Source organism: Rhinolophus sinicus, linkage group LG01, assembly GCF_036562045.2.
Source record: "Rhinolophus sinicus isolate RSC01 linkage group LG01, ASM3656204v1, whole genome shotgun sequence".
Lineage (NCBI taxonomy): Eukaryota > Metazoa > Chordata > Mammalia > Chiroptera > Rhinolophidae > Rhinolophus > Rhinolophus sinicus.
Window position 1 is genome coordinate 108,714,154 of NC_133751.1, and position 22,474 is coordinate 108,736,627.

Below are 22,474 nucleotides of genomic sequence, written 5' to 3' on the forward strand. Positions count from 1 at the left end.
CCCTCCCTCCAAATATAGACATATTCTGAAATACTGGAGATTAGGCCTGCAACATTAGGGGAAACAATTCAGTCCATAACAAACACCAGTACAATGCGTGCCTTCTGAGTGGGTGTGCACTAAAGAGTCACTTTTGTTAATTACTGTTAACAAAAAGTGAGCCTCGGGAGCATTTGGAGCAGTCTTGGCAGGGTCCCTCCGGCTGCATGGGGGGCTGGACTGTCGGAGGACGAGGGGAAGTAGGAAGACTGGGTGTGGTGGAAGCCCCTGGAACGTGGGGTCTGCCTCTTGGCTGTCGCCCCTCCTACCTCCTGGTTACCCCGCAGGCCCTCAGTTCTGGTTTGTCACTCACTGGAGGCCTCTCCTCTCTCCTGCAGCGTGGAGGGCGAGGCCCCCAGCAGCGCGACCTGCACACCGCTGGACAGCCCCTCAGCCCGCCGCCAGGGCCCCTTAGTGCCTGGTTCCAGCCGGAGCCCCGACCACTACGAGCACACGTCAGGGGGTGCCTATGGGCTGTACTCGGGGCCGCCGGGGCAGCAGCAGCGCACGCGGAGGCCCAAGTTGCAGCACTCCACGTCCATCCTGCGCAAGCAGGCCGAGGAGGAGGCCATCAAGCGCTCACGCTCCCTCTCTGAGAGCTATGAGCTCTCCTCAGACCTGCAGGACAAGCAGGTAGGTGCAGCCGGCCTGGCCACTCCAGGCAGGCAGCTCTGCCTGCTGCGTGTCCCCCCAGGAATGATGTGGCCCTTTGCTGGGGCTGCCTGAGGAGGCAGGTGTCTCTCAGTCCTCAGGTGCTGGGGTCCAGCACTCTCCGACAGACAGAGGTGTGAGTTAGGTGCACATCCTTGCGAATATGCCTCAGCCTGAGCTCCCTAATCTCCTCCCAACGTGGGGAGTGCTCAGAGAGAAGGGGCGAGACTACCAGACGTTTCCTCTGTCAGGCCCTTGCTTCTGCCCTGTCCACAGCTCTAACGGCGGGGGGCTGGGGACTGTGCTGGGCCTCCAGCCATCAAGGCCTGATGCCACAAGGACACTTGGGTTGTGTGGCCGGCCACTGGGGTTCTGAAGTCCCAAGAGAGACCCAGCCCTTAGGAAGTCTGCAGGAGGAGCTTCCAGGGGGAAGGAATGGAGGTCGATTTACAAAGGAAATAGCTCTTAACTCTGAAATGAATGCCAAGCCCAAGCACAGCCAGTGAGGAGAGGTTGCTTATTATATCCCCTCCGGTTTACATCTTAGCATTCTTGTAGGAAATCACCCCATTGGAGGCTGCTCTTCCTCCCCCAGGGACCTCGGCCCACAGCCACTCAGTACCTGTGTGCAGAAGAGGCGGATGCAGCCTCTTGGGGTTGAAGGAAGAGAGGAAAGGCCTGTCCCGGCTGGGTGGTGCTGGGTGGGGGGAGCACGAGGTCACTGGGGGGCAGAGAGTTCTCACTTTTAGCCCCTTGGAGTGCAGGCACATAGTCGGCACTTTAAAAAGAATTCTAGTGGGAATCTCTGAGGGAAAGTTTTAGGCTTCAGGAGCAATCCCAGGCTGCCAGGAAGCATTGTGCATGTTTGCAGGACCAGTTGTCCAACTTTCCCTAGTTCCTGGGCACTGAGTTTTGACCAGTCATCTCCTTGTGGGTCCCGGGCAGCCCCTCTACAGTGGCCTTTCCCCAGGATCCTTTCTAGCAGCCCCTCAGACAGTAGGCTGCAGAAGTGTCCTTGCCTTTTCTTCTGCCCACCTCTGCCCCGTGGCCTGGCTGCCCTCTGTCTGCCTTCAGTCTTCCTGTTTGTCTTTTACAGAGCAGGGGTCAGGGCCTCCTGTGCCTCTCAGGAGTGGTATGCATCCTCCCCCACCAACAGAGCCCCTGCCAGCACTGCCCCTCCTGTGCTCAGTGTTGCTCTCTGACTCTGGACAGCCCTTCCTACCTTTCCCTGATCTCTCTCCATCCTTCTGCTTGTGAGTTGGGACTGAGAGGGGAGCCAGTAAGTGGCCAGAGCCTGATAGCAGAGCGCCGCCTGCCCCTATAGTATCTGGCCTCATGGCCAGGCCCACAGCAGGGAGGACAGCCTCCATTCTATTTATCAGTTACGCCCGGATCCAAAGTGGATCAGAAAGAGCTTATAGTAAAGGACACCTGCAGGCAGCCATTAAAATAGAGTTGAGCAAGGTTAAGACTTGGCAGAAGCCTGCGGCAATATTCATGTGCTCCATACAGCCCTCGTGTGGCCACGGCTGTTCATTTTCACCCCATGCACATTAGCCGAAGGCCCACCCGATGCCAGACACTGTGCTGGTGCTTGGCAGTCAACTGTGGACAAGGTCATGTCCCAGCTCTCGAGCTGACACTGTGGGCCAGGAGACAGACCATGGACAAGTTTGCAATAAAGACAGACTAAGTCCAGAAAGTGATGCAAACTCTAGAGAGAGGGAAATGGGGGAAAGAAATTGAGTGACTGTGGGAGGTGACAGCATTGGATAAAGGTGGTGGGGAACACCTCTCTAAGGTGGCATTAGAACTGGGTGTTTGAAGAAGGGGCGGTCCAGAAAGAGATAATAGCAGGTGCAAACGCCCTGAGGCAGAATGAACTTGGGAGAGAGGATGGCAGGGAAGAGGTGATAAAGAGGTGAAAGAGAGGAAGTATCATTGAGGGCCAGCGGGCATTCGACTCTGCTGAGCTTCCTGGCAATTAAGGCAAAAGTGGGAACAGAACCGATCACACGAGAATTGCCAGACAAATGTAAGGTGCCTGATTCCAAGCGGAGTTAAAGTCTGGGAATGCGAAATCCTGTTTAAGTGAAAGGAACCCAGTGGGAACTCATGGATTTTCCATCTGGCCCCTGGGCCTCTGTGCCTTCCAGTGGTTTCCTGTCACTGAGAGCAGGAGGCAGCTCTATATTGTGAAAGGGTGTTCCTGTCAGTTCTTCATTCCCACTGTTGAGAAGTCCCCTTCAAAGGAAGAGTCAGGGCTTAATAGGAGAGCCCCGGCTAGGGCTTGGCTTCTCATCACCCCACTTCTCTGAGCCTCCTCTGAGAAGCGTGGGTCCTAGAGCCTTCTGCAGACTGCACGTCACTGTGAGTATCAGGGGAGGGCGACACACATCAGGTAAGCACTTACTGCTAGGATTCCTTCCCCTGTCCCTCAATAAACTTTCAGACCAGGCCTTGGGTGTGTTCCAGCCGAACGGGAAGAAGGAGCAGGCAGCTCTGGGGATGAGTAAGAGCAGGCCTGGGCCACTGTGTATCGTCTGGGGGAGGCCAGGTAGAAGGGACTCGGGCTTTGGTGAGGAAGCACAGAGCCCATTTCTGCTCTCCTGAAGTCCTTCTGTCCCTCCTCTGGGCCCCCACCCCAGGTTTGCGGACAGTTTCAAGAAAACGGGGTTGCTGCCTGGTTTGGGAGGTCCAAAGTCAGCAGGAGATAAAGGGCCCTGGAGTGAGCTCTGGGCCTGATATGGTCACCCTGGCATCGTGACTGTCCACCCCCCACCCGAGGCTACCATAAGGGGCCCGGGACCACAGGCCTCGGAGGGCAAAGAAGAGAGGGCTTCCCGGAGCTCAGCCTTGGGCCTTTATCGACCCTGTGGGCTTTCAAAGCTCCACTCAAAACCCAAAAAACAGAACCACTCTGCTTACAGATGTGGAAATGAAGCCATCTCTTTGGATGGCAATCAGTAGCTTCAGGATGAGAGCAAAAACAGACACACCCTGGCTGACTCTGGGCCTGGCCAGGCTTTAGAAAATCATTTGGAAAATCATTTGGCACCCGCATCCCCACCCCGTAGCCGCTCTGCCCAGCCTGCTGCTTCCTTTCCTGTGGGCCCCAGAGAGCTGGCGTGCCCAGTGTTTGTAGGCAGCCGGCATTCCTGAGATGGGTGGCTTCATGGGGCTGGGCACACTCTCACTTTCCAGAGGGGTGAGCAGGCCACAAACTGGCAAGCAAGGGGACTAGGACGCATACTTGGGCATGGGAGGCTTCGAACCCTTTCTTCCCACCCTGCAGCAGCTCCAAGCAGCCCTTCCCCAACTCTGCCATCTGTGTGGCTTTATTTCAGTGACATGTGTGTGTGTCTCTGTTCTTCACAGACTCTTTGCTTCTTGAGTGCAGGGACCTTGTCTCTCTCTGCTGCCAGCTGTGGCATGCTACCCGGCATGGAGTAGGCTGGTGGGACCTAGATGAGTAAGGTGGGGTGCTTCGCCTCCCTGAGCACCGTGACTAGCTCCTGGGGACCTGAGAGCTCTATTGGCCTCATGTCAGAGAAAGTGCCTTCTCTGCCCGGCCCCCTAGGAGAAGCCAGTCCTTTGTCTTGGATCCCACTGAGCAGGCTGCAGCTCCAGGAGTATGTTTGTTTCTCACTTACGCTGGAAGCATGATCCTTGGTCACGGGCATACCTGTAGGAAGCCCGTGTGTCACACTGAAGAGTCCCAGTTCCTCTCACTGGCCTATAGCCCTGCCCCATCTCCAAACTCAAGGAGAAGAGCAATCAGGACCTATGGTACCAGCGAGTGAGAGCTTGCTCTCGAGTCTGGAGGCTGCCATGTGTGTGTTAGGTCTCTACTCTGGGCCTCAGTTTCCCCATCTGTGCAGTGAGGGGACTTAGGGACCCCATAAACTGTCAAGACCTTCCAGGAATGCAGCTGAGAAAGTCTTGCAGCCCCAGATGTCCCTGAGCTTGGCATGTGCTGAGTGCTTGTGTCAGTCTCTTCACGTGATTAGCACAATCCTCTGAACAGAGCCGGGTTTAGAACCCAGGCCTCTGGCCTTGAAGCCTGCTCCGCAGGTTGGTGATTCTCTCAGGTCTCCCTAAAACTCTGTGATTCCCCCAGGCCACCAGAATAACACTGCTGGTGCCACAGAGAGGAAATGAGGCTGGAATTCTGTCTTCAATGCTCAGCACCCAGGACCTGGCTGAGGTCTTCGGCAGGTCTGTCTGCACATGCCTTGGGTCCCTCATCTCCACAGAGGCCCTTCACCTCCTCCAACACCTACCCTTGTGTTGAACTGCATGCCACAAGATGTGGGAAGGCCAAGGCTTTTAAAGGTTCTGAGAAGTCCTGTAGGGAACTTACTAGCTTTAAGTTTAACATGATGTTTGTCCATCTTACTTGGATCCCAGATATTGCACAACCCCATCCGCACGCCCCAGCTTTGGGATGTGCTGCAGCCTTCCCAGGTTGTGCTGCTGCAGGCCGTGGGGTGCTGTGCCAGCGCATGGGGCCATCTTCACCCTCCTCTCCTGCCCCCTCCAGGTGGAGATGCTAGAACGGAAGTATGGGGGACGCCTGGTGACCCGCCATGCGGCCCGCACCATCCAGACGGCCTTCCGCCAGTACCAGATGAACAAGAACTTCGAGCGCCTGCGCAGCTGCATGTCGGAGAACCGCATGTCGCGCAGGATCGTGCTGTCCAACATGAGGATGCAGTTCTCCTTCGAGGGGCCCGAGAAGGCGCACAGCTCCTACTTCGAGGGCAAGCAGGTCTCAGTGACCGATGACGGCTCTCAGCTGGGCGCCCTGGTGCCATCTGCGTGCAGCGACCTTGGTGAGCTGCCTGCCCTCAAGTCTTCGGCCCCTTGCAGTGACTTCGCAGATGCCATCACGGAGCTGGAGGATGCCTTCTCCCGGCAGGTGAAATCGCTGGCTGAGTCCATCGACGATGCCCTCAACTGCCGCAGCCTCCATACTGAGGAGGTGCCGGCCTCCAGCACGGGCCGGACCCGGGACTCTGAGCCCCCAGCGGCCCTGCACAGCGTGGACCACCATAAACTGGATGAGATGACAGCCTCGTACAGTGACGTCACCCTGTACATCGATGAAGAGGAACTGTCACCACCGCTGCCCCTGTCACAGGCAGGACACCGGCCACCCAGCGCCGAGTTAGACCTGCGGCCACGGGCCAGGGGTGCTGCCCAGGACTACTGGGCCCTAGCTCATAAGGACGACAAGGGGGACACAGACACGAGCTGCCAGAGCACGCCGTCGCTTGAGCGGCAAGAGCAGCAGCTGCGGGTGGAGCACCCGCCACTACTCACCATTGAGCCACCCAGTGACAGCTCCGTGGACCTCAGCGACCGCTCAGACCGCGGCTCACTCAAGAGGCAGAGCGCTTACGAGCGCAGTCTCAGCGGGCAGCAGGGCAGCCCCAAGCACGGCCCTCACAGCGGCTCCCCCAAGGACCTCCCACGGGAGGAGCCGGAGTTGCGGTCCCGGCCCCCCAGGCCCCCGGATGGCCACCTGGCTATCAACGGCTCGGGCAACAGGCAGAGCAAGTCGGAGTCAGACTATTCCGATGGGGACAACGACAGCATCAACAGCACATCCAACTCCAATGACACCATCAACTGCAGCTCCGAGTCGTCCTCCCGTGACAGCCTGCGGGAGCAGACGCTAAGCAAGCAGACCTACCACAAGGAGACCCGCAACAGCTGGGACTCACCTGCCTTCAGCAACGACGTCATCCGCAAGAGGCACTATCGCATTGGCCTCAACCTCTTCAACAAGTGAGTGCCCGCCCGCAGGGAAGATTGGGCGGGGCAGTGACACCCAGGGGCTTCTGCCAGGGCCTTCCTCTCACGTCCCGGTGCTGAGGGCGCAGCCAGTGTGGGTGGTAAGGGAGATGGGGCCGGTGGGCAGTGCTGGGGGGCACACAGTACCGGGCTGAGCAGGGGCAGAATGAGGGGCTTCTGTGTGCTGAAACAGCACGAGTTCACAGCCCTGTCGGCACCTAGAATAGTGACCGGCACACAGTAGGTGCTCAGGACACATTATGTGAGGGCCGATACAATGGGTAATGCTGCACCTGGCCATGAATGGCAGGCTCTGGGGTTTGGATTCTTTTTCTCTGGGTGATGAGGGGTGTGAAGATCTTTGAGCAAGGGCATGATGAGGTCTGTGTCTCAACACGGTCCCCTGGGGACTCAGAGGCCTGTGTCAGGAGAGGAGGACTCAGGTAAGCCTGTGCTTGCAGAAGTCTCAGCCAGCCTCCAGGCCCTTTGGGAGGTGTGCAAATTGGGTCTGCTGAGTGACTGCCATCTGCCATGGTTCTGGAAAGGTGCTGTGGTGCAATCCCGAGAGCAAACGTAAGGAGGCAGAGGGCTATTTAAAGTAGGCTATTCTTAGCTCTGCCAAAAATAGCAAATGAAAAGGGAGTGGTTCTGGGTATTCCTTGGAGAGGACGTTGGCAGGCTCTGGTTATTAAACCTCAGATGTCACATCATTTCCCTCTATGGGGCCTCCAGGATTTGGTGTCACCAGACACCAACTGGTGCTGATGACCCCTTCAAGGCTGGGGACGTGGCCAGCCTGCCTCGCAGTTGCTGGCACACATTAACTACACTTCCTGCTTCCTCGTCTCCTAGATTGGAGGAGTCTTGTGGGCACCTTTGAGCCATCCCAGCAAGCGGAAGTGCTGTCTGGGGGATTCAGAGAGACCTGTCCCCAATGGGTGGATATAGGGACGGGAGCATTCAGGAGGGGCAGTCGGGGTCTATGAGTCATTGGTCCTCATCCAGCTAAGAACGAAGAGTCTTGCACGGCCATGAGTGCTCTCCTGAGACTCCCATCTGCCCATGGCCTGCTGCACATAAGTATCAGCCCTGCCACTACAAACTGGGGCCGGAGGAGCACGCTGGACGGAGAAGGTCATGTCCTGCTGAGCCCATCCTGAGCTCTGTCCCAAAAGTCTGCCCCACCTGTTCCATCTGCTCCTGGGTACAGCCAGCTCCTGGATCAACTTAGGCCCAGGCCCATGCCCTGCTAGGGTAGGCTGAGATAACCTGGGGGTTCCCCGAGCACCCAAGCTTGCCTCATCCCTGGCAGACACTGTGTCCTGATGTGGGAGTCGCAGCTGAATGGACAGGTAGAGGCCAGAAAGAACAGTCTCCCTCAACCAGCCAGTGTTGATCTCTGTAGATTCCTTCTAGTTCTGTCAGTTTTTAATTACACGTGTAGTACATGAGTATGTTCTCCAAAGGAAATGAAAGCCTTTGGGTGAGGATAACATCCCCTTTGAGTCTCATCATTTTGCATTCTCCCCTCCCAGACCCTTTTCCCTGTGCATATGTGTGTGTCCTCGGAACTCTAGTCAGCTGAGGTTCAGAACAAAGCTCAGGGCCAGGCTGCCCGGGTTCAAGCCTGGCCCTTTTATTTCCTTTTGTACAGATCCTTGGGCAGTGCAGCCTCATGGTGCAAGTGGCCTTGTCTGTACAATGGAGCTGAGACCAATAGCATGCACCTCACAGGGTGTAAAGAGGAAATGATGGGTGTGCAAAGAGCTGGGAGCAGCTCCTGACACAGAGTAAGCCCTGCCCAAGTGTAGCTGCTGACATCATCTGGGTCTGGTGTTACGGAGATTCTCCTGCTCCGTAGTTTGCTGCAGGAGCGAGGTGGTCTGGACCACCTCGTTCCTGTGTGCTACTGTGCAGGGGTCTATGTGTGCTTATCTGTGTTTATCTGGCCAGTTGCTTTCACTTTTTCATGATTACCAACAATACGACAGGAAGTATGGGTCTACTCTCTACACACACTCCCAAGAGAGTCTCTAGGGAACACAGCTAGAGGTGGGATTGTCGGGGCTTGGTGGGAATGTTTTTACTTGAAATAGGAACTGTAAATTTACTGTTTAAGGGGGGGGGGGGCTCTACCCATTTCCTCTCTACAGCTGGATCTGAGAGTTCCTTTTCTTTCACATGCTTCTCAACATTCAGTGTTATCACCCACCTCCCAATCAAAGGGTAGAAGTAGTGTCTCTTGGTTGTTTTAATTTGCATTTCCCTGCTTACTTCTATTTGTGTATCTTTTGGCCATTTGGGTTTTCTGTTCTACAAAATGTCTATTCTTATTTTTTGCCCATTTTTCTATTAGGTTATTTGTCATTTTGGTTTACTGGTAGTTCTTTATATATTGTGGCTACTAATCCTTTGTAATTACAAATGTTTCCTTCCTGTCACTTGTCTTTTTTTTTTTTCTGACTTTTTCTTTTAAGATTTAATTCACAGACAATTCACCCTTATAAAGGGTACAATTCAGTGGTATTTAATTATACATCTTTTAACTTTGCTTATGTTTTTTCATCCAACAAGTTTTCAATTATTTTTGCATTTTTAACTGAGATATAATTGACATGTAACATTACATTAGTTTCAGGTATGCAACGCGAAGATTTGATATTTGTATGTATTGGGAAATGATCACCACAGTAAGTCTAGTTAACATCTATCACCACATGTAGCTCCAAATTTTTTTTTTCTTGTGAGGAGAACTTTCAAAATCTACTCTCATCAACTTTTGAATATATAACACAGTATTACTACTGTAGTCACCATTCTGTATAAGAGGTTTTAAAATTTTATTAGTCAAATCATCAAAAGTTTTAAATTTTAAGTAGTTAAATCACCTTTTTTTATTACTTTGGTTTTTCATATTGCATTTTAAAAGATCTGCCCCAAGTCATAAATATAATTTCAAAATATTTCTTCAGTGCTTTTACCGTTTTGTTTTATACTCTTTAGGACTTTAACCTGGGATTTGTTTTGGAGACTGGTACAAGATGGGGGCCTGGTGTTTATTGTACATACAACGTATGATCAAAAGACACGGTGAATGTTTAAATTTAAAAAATGTACTACAGTAAAAGACACATTGCCATTAATCCCCCTCAAAATACTCCCCCTCGCTTTGAACATACTTATCCCATCGTTCTTGCCACTTGCTGAAGCAGTTCTGGAAGTCCTCTTTCGTGAGTGTCTTTACTTCATCTTCCATCTTGACAACTCTCCGTGTCACACATCACTTCTGGTACAGCAATTTCTGTCAAATAAAAACATTACAGTGTGTCCTCACCCACCTTATTCACCGGATCTGGCCCCATGTGACTTCTGGCTCTTCCCCAAAGTCAAAATGACCATGAAAGGAAAACATTTCGAATTGATTCAGGACTTCGAGGCAGCCACGACAGCACAACTAAAGACACTCATGAAAGAGGACTTCCAGAACTGCTTCAGAAAGTGGCAAGTACGATGGGATAAGTGTGTTTAATGCGAAGGGGAGTATTCTGAGGGGGATTAATGGCAATGTGTCTTTTACTGTAATTTTTTTTTAAAATTTAAACATTCACTGTATTTTTTGATCACACCTTATAAATTAGCCAGTTGTCTCCAAACAATTTATTGAATAGTTTGTTCTTTGTCTACTGACTTGAAATTCCATCTAATCTCTACCTGAACATGGGTTTGTGCCTGGGTCCTTTCATTCATTCAGCAAATGTTTGTTGAACACCTATATTATATCAGTGAACAGACTAAAGATACTTACGAAGCTCTATGCTGATGCTTAGGGGATCCATTTTTTATTTCTCTGCCAACGTCAGATTTTTATGTTTTTTTATTAGGGCAAAACCCATTTTGTTCTTTTTAAAAATTGTCTTTCCTCTTCGTGGTAGGTATTCTTCCATATGAATTTTAGAATCAGTTCATTATGAACCATGAAAACTGCTGATGGACTTTTCATTGGAGTTGCCGTCAGCTGAGAGTTTAACTTGAGGTAACTTGAGCCTTTACAACATTGAGGTCCAACAACAGGTGGCTGTTTAAGCTGAAATGAAAGCTAACTCATGAAGCCAGTTCCCAGGTGCACTAGCTGCAGTGTAGGCAGCCAGCGGCCGCATGTGGTCATGGCCCCTGTGTGTGGCAGCACAGTGCTAGAACAGCCAGCCACATGTCTATAGAGCACACTCGTAGTAGTGCTGGGTGGGAGCAGTGAGAGGGACAGAGAGCAGTGCATCTGACCACGTGTGGGTGTGGGGCACAGCCGTGAGGGCAGCTCCTTCCCCCCGCCCCCGTGGCAGGAGCCCTTGGGTTCCTTGTGGAACCCCATCTGCCCATCAAAGAGAGCGTGGCCTCTCTCCCAGCATGGCCTTCACACCTCTGAGCCCTGCTTTACCACCTCAGCCGGTCGTTGGCAGGCCCAAAAGAGAAACCACTTTTCCAAAACTGTGCTATGTAAGAAAGCAAGTGCCTTTCTTACACAGATTCAGAACACCACTGGCGGTCTCCCCTGGAGCTTCTGGGCCCCTGAGAGGGCTGGTGCTTCGGCTCTAAGTAGACCGAGCCCCAAGCAGAACCGGAGCTGGGAGCTTGAGGCCTTGCGATGTGGCTAGTTGTGGGGACAGAGCCAGGAGTGCAGTTTCCATGTTCTCGGCCTCACGTGGAAAGGTGCTGGCTCAGGTAGTAAATGGCCATCAACTGTGATTGGATGGCCATCAGTTGTGGCTAGTTGGCCGTCAGCTGTAACCAGTGAGCCATTGGCCACGAATATAACTGCCGTGGCTACACTAGCAGAAAATGGGGCCTAGCAAGAAGATGGTGGCTGAGCTAGCAAGCACAGATTGCAGGTAGCACAGCGGATTGCAGCTAGCAAGTGAGGTTGGTTGGCAGAGAGAAGTGGACGGCAGGTTGCAGACAGTGTGGCTCCTGCTTCCTGTGTCTCCAACCCAGCCGCCAGCGAGACTATAGTGGTGTGACTCCCCTACCTATGGCTCCGTGGGTGTTCCTTTTTGGCCTCACCATGTCCTGCGTTCTTATGTGGGGAGCGGGTCTAGAGACCCCGCAGGCCACCTCACATGACAGGCTAGTTGTATCCCTTGGAGCTGCTGGCTGAGGATGACCGAGGACAGGAGATTCTAGTGGACATGCAGCACCTCTGCTGCCTGAGGCTGGGTCCCTCCCCCAAAGATCCCTCCTCACCACCTCCCACCTTTCCACTGCCTACCTCTGCTCCCCGTGGCTCTCCCTGTGGGTACCTTGTCCCCCATGTCCCTCCCTCCCCAGCTTGCCACCTTTGCCCATACCCCCTGACTGCCTCCCCTGTCCACTCAGCCTTCCAGACAGCTGTTATTCCTGCCCACTCCCAGCAGTGAGCTTTCTTGGCATAGACCCTTTCTTCAAGGGGACATGGAGGATCTGAATGATGTATCAAAAGTGTGTGAGCCTGTAAGAGGGAGGAAAAGCAACACAAAGGAGACCTGAGAAAGGGCTGTAGGTTGGTGAGTCGGACCCATCCCCAGCTTGTCAGCCTGACACCCAGATGTTCCTCCAAGAGTCTGCCCTTCACAGGCTCTGGGGACGGTCACCTAGCTCCTAGCACTGGAGGGAGGGGGAGGTCCAGGAGCCAGAGGCAGGAGGGTTTCTGCCCCAGCTCTGCCACACACCAGTCACAGGGTGTTGAAAGCTCCCTGCAGTCCTGAGCTTTACCAGCTGCACCTGGAAAATGGGCGCAGGGTCCCTGCCCTCAAGCCTAGTAAGGATTAGAGATGGTGGGACCAAGAGCCTTGCCTGGAGCCTGCCATCAAGGAAGGAGATGCTTGTGGGTGGCAGCTGGGGCTTCTGCGCCTAGCTAGGGCCAAGACGAGGGGGCTACGGAGGGCCCCACGGGTGGTTTGGTGGGCAGAGCAGTCGTACCTAGTAAGGATGGCCAGTTCTTATGTGTGCTGAAAGCATGCCAGGCATTGTTCTGGGAGCTTGTCACACTTTAAGTGATGTGCTCCTATGGGTAAGGGCTGTCGTTAACCCCACTTTACAGATGGCTGGACTGGGGCTCTGAGAGCATGCCTTGCCCGAGGTCACTGAGCTGGTAGGTGGTCAGGCTGGAGTTCACACATCCACTTAAAACCCAGTGTAGGAACTGCTACCCACGTGCAGCCCTGTGCTCTCCCAGCTGCTCACTGGCCACAGGTATAAAATGAGATTCTAGGAGACAAAGCCACACCACTCACAGCAGGCCACGGGCTTGGAGCAGTGGTCCTGGGGCTGCCGCAGTGGCAGGACCTGGGTTCGGCACCCCACAGTCCTCATGGGCGCCCAGCGGGGCCCTCATGCAACCTACCACCTGCTTGCCAGTGGGAGCCATTTACACCCCGCCCCAGGGTCCCCGGCTCCTGTGCCCTGCACCTGTGCTTAGGACTCTGCCTTCCCTCTTTCAAGCCCCTACTACGTACTTTCTGGCAAGGGACCAGGTGATGGTAGTCCCGGCCAGTTTTTGTCACAGGTGGACCAGGTCGGACCCCTCCCACCTCTGATAGAGTGTCCTTATCCCCAGAGTTGCTCTGCGATGAAACAGGAGCCCTTAGAAGAGAGTGAGCACCTTGTCTCTAAGGAGCATGTAATCAGGGCCTCAGCAGCCACTCGGTGTGACGGTGCACTGGGACTCCTGCTCGGACTCGAAGCTACTCCCGGGGGCTGGTGAGGTCCCTTCCAGCCCAGGGCCTGCAGTGGGAGGCAGGTCTCCTCTCCACCCACACCCAGCCCCTGTGGCCCACCGGCTGCCCAGTGTTCCCTGCCTGCCGGAACTGCTGCAGGAGGGAGGCAGAGAGCACTATTGTGAGTCTGGGGGTGCTCTGAGATTTCACCCTTCCAACATCCACGGGGTCAGCTGCACTCAGCCTGTGACAGGGGCAGGCTCGGGGTGCGGGGCTTGGCCAGCTCTTGAGAAGCAGCAGAGCTAGGGCGAGGACCCTGATGTGCTACCTGCAACGCCACGCCCTTGCTCGCCACTTGCTTATTGTGATTAATGAAAATGACAGCGACGGCCAGCCTGTAGGGATGTGCATTGAAACTGCCAGCCACTGTGCTGGACACTTCATGTGCGCCATCTCCTTAAGTCCTCACAGTGATCCCGTGACGCTGGGCTCTAGGGACCCAGGGCTCAGATAGGGCCAGGCCCCAGCTCCAGCCACCCAAGCAGAAGTGCTGGTGCCAGGGTTCTGAGAGACCCCAAGGCTCTTTGTCATTGCTGTTAGTGCTGACAGTTTAAACAACCAGTTCTCTTAGGACCACATTGAGCTACTAAGAAAATTGGGGTCCCACTCACCTCAACATGAGCCACTCTGGCCTGTGGTCCTCGCCACCCTCAGAACTCCAGGGGTCCCTAACCCTGTCCCAGTTTTGCGTGCTGGTGCCAAGTCCCTGAGGGAGGAAGATAGCACCAAGGCAGGCCCTGCAGGGTGTGCCAGCCACACGAGAGGGTCATTCTTCCACCTTCCCTCTGGGATACGTGCAAGGAAGACCCCAGCAGCTAGGTTCAGTGTGGGTGCCCAGAATCAGAAAGAACTTTGTGAAAATCAGAGCTGGATGAGGTAGGCAGTCTGAGGAGGTGGTGAGCTTGCTGGCCCTGGACATGTGTGAGCAGATGGAAGGTGGCCACTTCTCTGCAGGACACTGCAGGAAATTGAACCTGGGTTACCAAAATGAGGGGCACATCAGGCGTGCTGGGGTTCTACTGCCGAACTTGGTGAGTGCATCCCAGCCCCAGGGCCAGCCTGAGAGAGGTCACCTGGGTGGCTCAGCCCACGGACCTCGGAGGACGCTCAGGCACTGTAGGTATAGTATAGTTATATATAGTATAGAGACCCTTATTGTCATGTAGGAGACCCTGCTCGATGCACCATTTGTCGTGCGAGACGGCCTGCGGGGTCTCAGCTCCCGCTCCCCACATAAGAACGCAGGATATGGCTAGGCCAAAAAGGAACACCCACGGAACCGTAGGTTGGAGAGTCATATCACTATAGACTCACTGGAGGCTGGAGCCACACGACCTGCAACCTGCTGTCCGCTTCTCTGCCTGCCAACCAACCAACCACCTGATCAACCAATGCAGCCACGGCAGTTATATCAGTGGCTAATTGGCTACAGCTGACGGTCAATTCTACTACCCGAGCCAGTACCTTTCCACGTGAGGCCGAGAGCCTGGAAACTGCTCTCAGGAATTCTGTCCCCACACTTATATATGGTATAGAGATCCTTATATATCGTATAGAGACCCTTGTGTTGGTCCTGTGTTGACAGGGCCTTCTCCATTGCAAGTGATAGGAACCCAATCAAACTGTTAAACAGGGGGGACCGTTAGTGGCTCCAGCATCTGAAAAGCTATTGGGCATCTCTTCGCTGTCTTTCCCAGAGCCGGCCCGTCCCTGCCAATCTCCTGACCAGGGCAGGAAGACCATCAGCAGTTCTGGCTCCTGGGCCAACCTCCAGGCAGTCCCGCAGGGAGATAGAGCCTCCTCCCTTGCTGGCACTGCTGGCTCTCTGAACCACTCAGCTGCGGTCAGCAAGATGCAGGGCTCTTCCTGGCCAGGCTGGGCTGAGGTCAGCCCACTGAGGCCGGGTGTGGAGCTTGAGGTGGGGGTGGAAAGCCGGGGCCGAGCAGATGCCCTGCAGGAAGGTGCTGGGCAGTTCCCACTGCTGCTGCTTGTCAGCTGCACGAGCAACTAAAAAGGACAGGAGAAACTTCTTTGACCCTCCAGCCTCCTGCCAGGAAAAGAGCCTGCAAAGCACTCAACATTCGGTTACCTTAGGTCGTGATCCTGAAGTACAGGCACGGCCTTGTAGCTGCCCTCATGAGAGCCCCACAAGCTTGGTCTCAGCACTGACCGCTCGCAGCCCAGGGATGGGAGGTGCCGTGAGGGAAGCCACCGTGGGGTCTGTCACAGCTGAGTCTGAGCCAGCGCTGACTGGAGAAGCCAGCCCAGGCTGTTGGCAGATGGGGGGCAGGGCTGCAGAGTCTCCCACCAGGTCTGTCCTGCCATAGCCTTGCAGGGAAGCAGCAGGGCTCAGGTGTAGATGGAGAAACTCATACTCGGTACCTGTTGCTGCTGGGCCCTTAGAGGATGGAAGTAAGGAAAACTAGAAAAAAAGCAACTGGGGGAATCCACAGAGAAATTGGGGAAAGCGGGCTCCACAGAGTTGGGCAGAATGGGTTTTCAGCAGCAGTGATGGGGTGGGGAGGGTAGAGTGAAATTTTAGGGGCTTCTTGGAGCAAAGGAGTCAGTTAAAAATGCTGGCACTGTTTCTCGTGCCGGACATCCTGGAGCCAAGTTACTGGAACTCATTTTGTTACCTGGCAGACAAGACTTCTACGTTGGCCTTGCCTTCTAGCTGGTCCCCTTTCCTGGCTCCCAGGTCGATGCCCCCTCCTGATCGTCCCTCCCTGCCCCTTCCGGCTACAGTCCACGCCTTCTCCAGGTCACTTGGTTTAGGTTTGCCTATTGCTGACCCTTTACTTACAGCCATATAGCCAATGTTTTCTGAGGGCTCAGAGGCATTACCTCACGTCATTTTCACAGTAACTGCTGTTACACTGTTGCTGTCCCCATTACAGGTGTGAGGAAGCTGAGGCACAGGTAAGTCTAGGTCACCCAGCGAGTAAGTGGAGTGGGTGTTTGGGCCCAAAGCCATGGCCTTGACTCCTATGCTGTGAGCACCTCTGTATCCTGGGAGTTTTTCTCCCTCCCTGATGCTCCAAGTAGGATGCATGTTTTCAAGAATAGGGACTTTATTTGGACACAGGTGTGCACAGTATCTGGCCCAGAATAGGGGCTCAGTGCTGTTTGTGGAGTGAATGCAGAAGTGAATCAGGGACAAGGCACCCAGAACTCTGTCCTGCAGGGGTTGGGAGACCCTGGAAGGTTTTAAAACAGAGTTCTGGTGACAGGGTAAGGCAGCCATTCTCCGAGTCATGTCTGCCCCTAAGCCTGCACACAGGGCACATTTTGTTTCTCCTTTGTTGGCCATGCTCTGTGTGGACCAGGCCCTTGCTAGACACCTGGGGTCCAGAGTCAGATGAGCCATCTTCACTCAGAGCCCAGTGTCCCAGTCAGGAATTTTCAGAGGCCTGTGGTACCGTCATAGGAAGAGAAAGAAAAAGTTGGGGAGGGGCCAGAATCCCACTACTGTGTCTGTGCCGTGGGGTGGAACATGACGCCCTATGACCCAATTTCCCTAGCTGGGACTAACCCTCCCTGCATCCGTGCTCTGTCATGCTAACACAGCACTAGTGAGGCAGCATCCTTTGTAGGTTGGCCAGGGCTCTGGTCATCAAGTCTCTTGGGGCCAAGATGGGCAGAAACCTCCTTTGGGTGTGGCTTGCTGGGTTCTCAGTGGCAAGGGAAGGCACCGTAGGGGACGGTGCTGCTCGCACAGAAAGTGCCACTCACCTCTTCTGCTCACAGTGCATTGGCCAAAGCACGTCCCATGGTCCCTGACTTCCACGAGGGGAGGCAGGTGGGGGTTGGGGCAGTGGGGGGGCAGCATTAACAGCTCACCCCTCGGCATCCCTTCACCCAGCAGGTCACCATGTGTGATGCTTAACAGGACATACGGGCGTGTGTCCTTCAGTCACTGTGGAAGCTCTGTGAAGAACCAGGTAGATAGACCTAGGACCACCCCCTGGCAGGGCCCCCAGGAGCACACTGGAGGTGGGAGGGCCTTACTGCACTGCCAAGAGTGGCTGGGGGCCAGCAAGGGCCCTACAGGCAAGTGACTCACGGCAGATGTGCTGCGTCCTGGCTGCGTGCTGTCAGGTCATTCAGAGGCTCCTTTGCCAGCATAGCCATCCCGACTCTGGAGCCCCACCACCACACACACACACCTAGGTCCTCACCTGTACTCCTGCCACCACGCCTTTCCTCTCCAGTGCTCGGCGAGTTCCTCGTCACTGGGCAAGGCCCAGTCAGTTCAGATTCCTCTCCTGTATCCTGCTGTGAAAGTAACCAGGTGATATCAGTCCCTCCCACATTTGGTTCAGGCTGAAAGCCATCGGGTTCCTACACGGATCCACCAGCAAATATTATCATCTCTACCCTCAAATTATATTGTAACCAGCTGCATCTCCCCACCTTGTGCCCCACAGCCTGGATACTTGTGGGAGTCACCCAGCAGGCTCCCAGCTTGGGTCTGGCCTTGCTCCCTAAAGAGCAGCCAGAGGGAGCCCCTCAGACATGGACATCGGGTCCTGCCAATGCCCTACTCAGAGCATGCCGGGACTTCTTACCCCACTGAGGAAGACCAGATTCTCCAATGGCCTGAGGCCACCCTAGAGCAGCCTGCTGGTCCTCCATTTGTGGAATCACTCCCCACCCCAAGGCCTTTGCATTCGCTGTAGCTTCCACCTGGAAAGCTGGTTAACCACTTTGGTCACTGTGTGTGTCACCTGCTCAGAGATGGCTTCTGCTTCACCAGCAGGAGCCCTTCCCCACGTCCTCCAGCCATCACTCAGTCCCTTTGCCCTTCAGACTGGACTGCAGCCTGCCACTTTGCGGGGCATTTATGGCTGGCCCTCCTCCCTGTGGCTGTCCTGAGTGGTGTCTGGCACAGAGGATACACGTGGTACTTAATCCAGGAAGAATCTACATTCCAGGGCCCCTTGCATAGCCTGTCCTTCCTGCAGTGTGTTCCACTCTTCCATTGTGCTTGGAGCTTCTCTAGGATGGAAGAACCCATCTCCTGGAGTCCGTGATGTTGCATGACATTGCATGAAACACTGGAGGAAGTGGTGGCGGCAGAGAAAGTAGAGCAGCCACCCCCTGGGGCTGGCTGTGCCTGGAGCTGGGCACCCTATCAGGGCCTCAAGGGGCCAGGCAGGCCAGGGGTAGATGGGTACCGCAGGACACCTGAGTAGGGGAGGCTCAGCCACACCAGAATACAGGTCCAGGTGTGACCCCTCACCTAGAAGTGAGGGAGGAGAGGCAGGTATGGGCTAGGGCCCTGTGGGGGCATGGAGATGGTTGGTGAGGAAGTGTGACCTCCACTGGCCACAGCATCAGTGGCTGAGTGGCTGGAGAGGCCTGGAGTTTGGGCAGTTCTTGGTTAGCGACCCCAGAATCATGGGGGAGAACGGGGTATGCAGGGGGGCCTGGCAGGGGTGGGGGAACAGGGCCACTTTGTCACTACATCAGTGCCAGGAGCCTGCTGTCCTGCAGCTATTCCCAGCCGAGCTCCTGAGGGCGAGGTTAGGTGTGTGGTCATTCCAGATAAAAATAACAGGGTCACCTTGCTGCAGGAGGTTCGCTTTGCTTGCATGTGGAAACCCAATAACTGCAGGACACTGTCAGCTGGGACCTTCTGGGTTGATGGGCGGGTTGACACTAGCCCCCCGCCCCCCAAGCCCCCAAAGGACAGCAGAACGCTGACCTCTGCCTGCTGGGTTGGTGGGTGATTCGGTGACTCCACTCTGGTGAGTGCCAGGTCACCCCAAGGGCTCCACAGCAACTCGGGCTCAGGGCTGTCAGAGGACACCTGCCCTCTGAGGGACCCCCCTCATCCCACCCTGTCTCTTTGGACCACAGCATCTCCCTGTGAGGGCAGCCGAGCTCATGTCACACCACAGCGCTGGCAGGAGGACAGAGGCCCCAGGGGAGGAAGGGGCCTCCCTGCCCGCGGCTCTGGTGCGCTGTGTGTCCTCAGCCTGTCCCCAAAGCCCTCCTTGAGGGCCAGGCACATGCTGCGCTGCCATTTCCTGTGGTATGACCTGGGGCCAACCCTAAGCACCTGTCATGGTGCCGGCGTGAGCAGCATCCCAGGCGCTGCCTGTGTTAACTCAGTGTCACATCGCTACAACACGGCAAAGTCACAGGGCTGCTGGGCTCGTAACCGGCACAGGAAGCGAGTGTGCCAATCACTAGGAGTGTGAGAAGTAAGTGCATGTGTAAGGCGCTTAGACAGTGATGCTCAGAGTAAGTGCTCAGCAGGTGTTAGAGACTGTCCTCCGTGGCTGGGTGGGCAGGCGGGCGGAGGGCAGGCCAGCATGACTGGGCAGGGGGTGCCAGTCTGCCTGAAGTGCAGCACGGGGTGGCAGCTTCCACTTGGAGGAGAGCAGAGAGCTGCACAGCAGGGCCCTTAGAGGATGGAAGTAAGGAAAACTAGAAAAAAAGCAACTGGCATGTGGGGCTGTGCTCCAGCACCCACGGCCACGCTCCTGTGGCTGGCCCAGTCTTGCCATTCTCGGTACAGGGTCTGGGCAGTTCTGGGTTCCCCGTGTTGAAGGCTCGGGGCGGGACAGGACAGGGTGCCTGGAGTCTGGGGTGGGTCAGGGCTGGCTGGGGCACACTGAGAGCCTATGGAGGTAGAAAGAAAGCCTGAGGGACCAGGGCTGCCAGGGCTGAGCCTGTCTCCTGTCCCGCCCCCAGGAAGCCTGAGAAGGGCGTCCAGTACCTCATCGAGCGTGGCTTCGTGCCTGACACGCCAGTCGGGGTGGCGCACTTCCTGCTGCAGCGCAAAGGCCTCAGCCGGCAGATGATCGGCGAGTTTCTGGGCAACCGGCAGAAGCAGTTCAACCGCGATGTGCTGGAGTGAGTTCTGCGTGGGGGTGGGGTGCTGTGGTCACATCCCTGTGACAGACTCCGTGACCTGTCTGGCTCCCCCTGCTGCAGGACATACACCAAATCTTCCCCTTACCTCTTTCTAGCTCCTGGTACCCCCACACCATCTTACACATCATAACTTGCCACCATGCATGCACACATCAACCCTTAGGTGCCCCCCATATGCACCCTTGGCACCCCCCCCCAGTCAGGCCGAGCCACCCAGCACTGGGTGGGGGGGGCAGGGGATTTGGAGGTCAGGGCCTTGATATATGCCCTGCAAGGGAATAAGGGTAGCTGGTCCAGACCCTAGCCCCGTACCCACAGCTCTGCCCCTGACTCTCTCTCTCTCACGTTTCCTGGATGGGAGATCGGGGTGGGGTGCTGAGAGTCCAACCCCCACCTCCTGACCCTACATCCCCAGCCCAGAGAGCTGGGGACCATAACACTCAGCTACTTGGAACCCTGCAGAAAAATGGGTCCCCAGCTCCCTGGGATCTGCTGGCAGTTTTGAGAAGTCCTGTCCAACACGTACCCTAAATCTCTCTGTTCCTCCTTCAGACTGCCCTGAGTAGAAACGCACCTGTGTTTCGAACCTTGTGTTTACAGAGCAGTTTCTGTGTCAGGCCCTGTATCCTCATCTTACCCACGCGGGTGGGTGTCAGGGATCGATGACCCCTTTCACAGATGAGGAGCCAAAGCCAGTGGGATAGGGATGGCTTAGCACAGGTGTCCTGTCCACCCTCTGCTGATCCCCAGGCCTGTTAGTGAGGACTTTTCTGACCCACGCAGCTACAAGCTGATAGGGCTGACCCTGGGCCATAGTCCAGGAGCAGAAATCAAAGCAGGGTAAAGAGCTAGCCATCAGAATGAGAGCCGAGCCATTCATCTGTCCAGCCAGGCTCGTCAGGGAAAAGGACAAGCGAAGGGCATGCCCCCCGGGATCAGGCCGTCTGCAGGGAGGAAGGGCCTGGCCACATGTTCGCCTGCTGCCTCTGATGCTTCCCTGGGGGGAGGTGGGTGGGCTCTGTGAGCTCCTTGTACCACAGGTCATGGGGAGCACCTGGCCTGGGTACCCCCACACATGGACTCACATGTGCACGTATGTATTCAGTCATATATATAGCACACACGTGGACACGTGCAGACACACACAGGAGGTGCAGTGAGCCAGGGCCTTTGGTGGTGGCTGCTATGCCACTGGCATGCTGCTGGCTCCCCTCCTTAGCCAGCCTTGCCCTCTGGGCTGCATTCCTCCTGCTCAGCGTTTTTGTTTTGGCCTGTTGCGTTGTTAGGGTGGTTAGTGTTCCTCTTCCCCTTTTAAACTGGTGTGAGGAAATGGTTCAGGGGAAAGTAGATTATCTCTTTAGTGAATCGGGCCCAAGACAATCTCGGTCCAGCCTCCCCCTCCCCCCACCCCTTACCCCCCAGCCATTTCTAAACTGCCCTCTACACCTGCCTCCATACTGGCTTCTGGTCCACAGGAAATCCGTTCATTGTCCTCCTTGGATCAGAAAATAGCAGCCTCAGGAAGCAGGAGACTGCCCCGCCCCTGCCCCCTGCACCAGCAACCTACTTGGAAACTGGTCAGCCGATCGTCCCATGTGGACGCTGCCCTCCTACCTTTCCCCACAAAGGCTGTAGCCCTAAGAGGCCCTGAATGGGAAGGATGGCGCACCATAGCTTCTCCCAAGTCTGTTGCTCCCAGTAGAGGGTGGGCCTTGGAGTGGGATTACGTCCCCCATGGCCAGGCCTCTGTAGTCCTAAGGGGTGGCCACGGCTTTGTTATAAACAGATAAACTAGACACCAGAGCCTGCTGCATGGGTCCCTGGTGCAGACCCCACCTTCTCTGTTCAGGGGTCCTGATAAGAGGACAGAGCAGGTTGTGCTAGGGGGCAGGGCTGTGACAAGAGTGGAACCAACCAATGCCTGTTACCAGAGGCCTCCCAAGCTCCACCCTCCAATCCTCTGATTGGCAGATGAGTATGGAAAGGCCCCTCTGAAGTGCCTCTCAAAAATACCTGGCCAAACCCAGCTACCTCTCCCCATACCCTTGACGTGAGAGGACAGACACAGTGTGAAATCACAGCTTGGCAAGTTAGTGCCCTCATGAGCATGCTCTTCGGCTCCTTCGCAGGACACTAGAAGAACCGCTACATGCCTGGTGCAACAGACATGCTTGGAAACTTTTGTTTCTGCACCATGGGTCTTGATCGAGAACAGCCGTATTCTCTGGCTCTGTGTGTCTGTAGAAAATCGCACACATTGGCATAAGCACCAACATTTTCCTACAGTTTCAGGGGTTCATGGACTCCCCTCAGAAGCATGGGGATCTTTGGCCGTAATCTGGAGTGTTGGACGA

At 55.2% G+C, this 22,474-nt stretch overlaps 1 protein-coding gene across 24 annotated transcripts in view; it reads left to right on the forward strand.

The window, feature by feature from the left end:
- The window catches only part of IQSEC1 (IQ motif and Sec7 domain ArfGEF 1), a 489,184-nt gene that overhangs the window by 433,495 nt on the left and 33,215 nt on the right, over window positions 1-22,474 (forward strand). For all 24 annotated transcript variants that reach the window (XM_074334136.1, XM_074334125.1, XM_074334147.1 and 21 more), the window contains 3 exons: window positions 378-672; window positions 5,234-6,483; window positions 19,938-20,099. In XM_074334136.1, coding sequence (XP_074190237.1) covers window positions 378-672; window positions 5,234-6,483; window positions 19,938-20,099 — 1,707 coding nt within the window. The remainder of the gene's footprint in view (window positions 1-377; window positions 673-5,233; window positions 6,484-19,937; window positions 20,100-22,474) is intronic.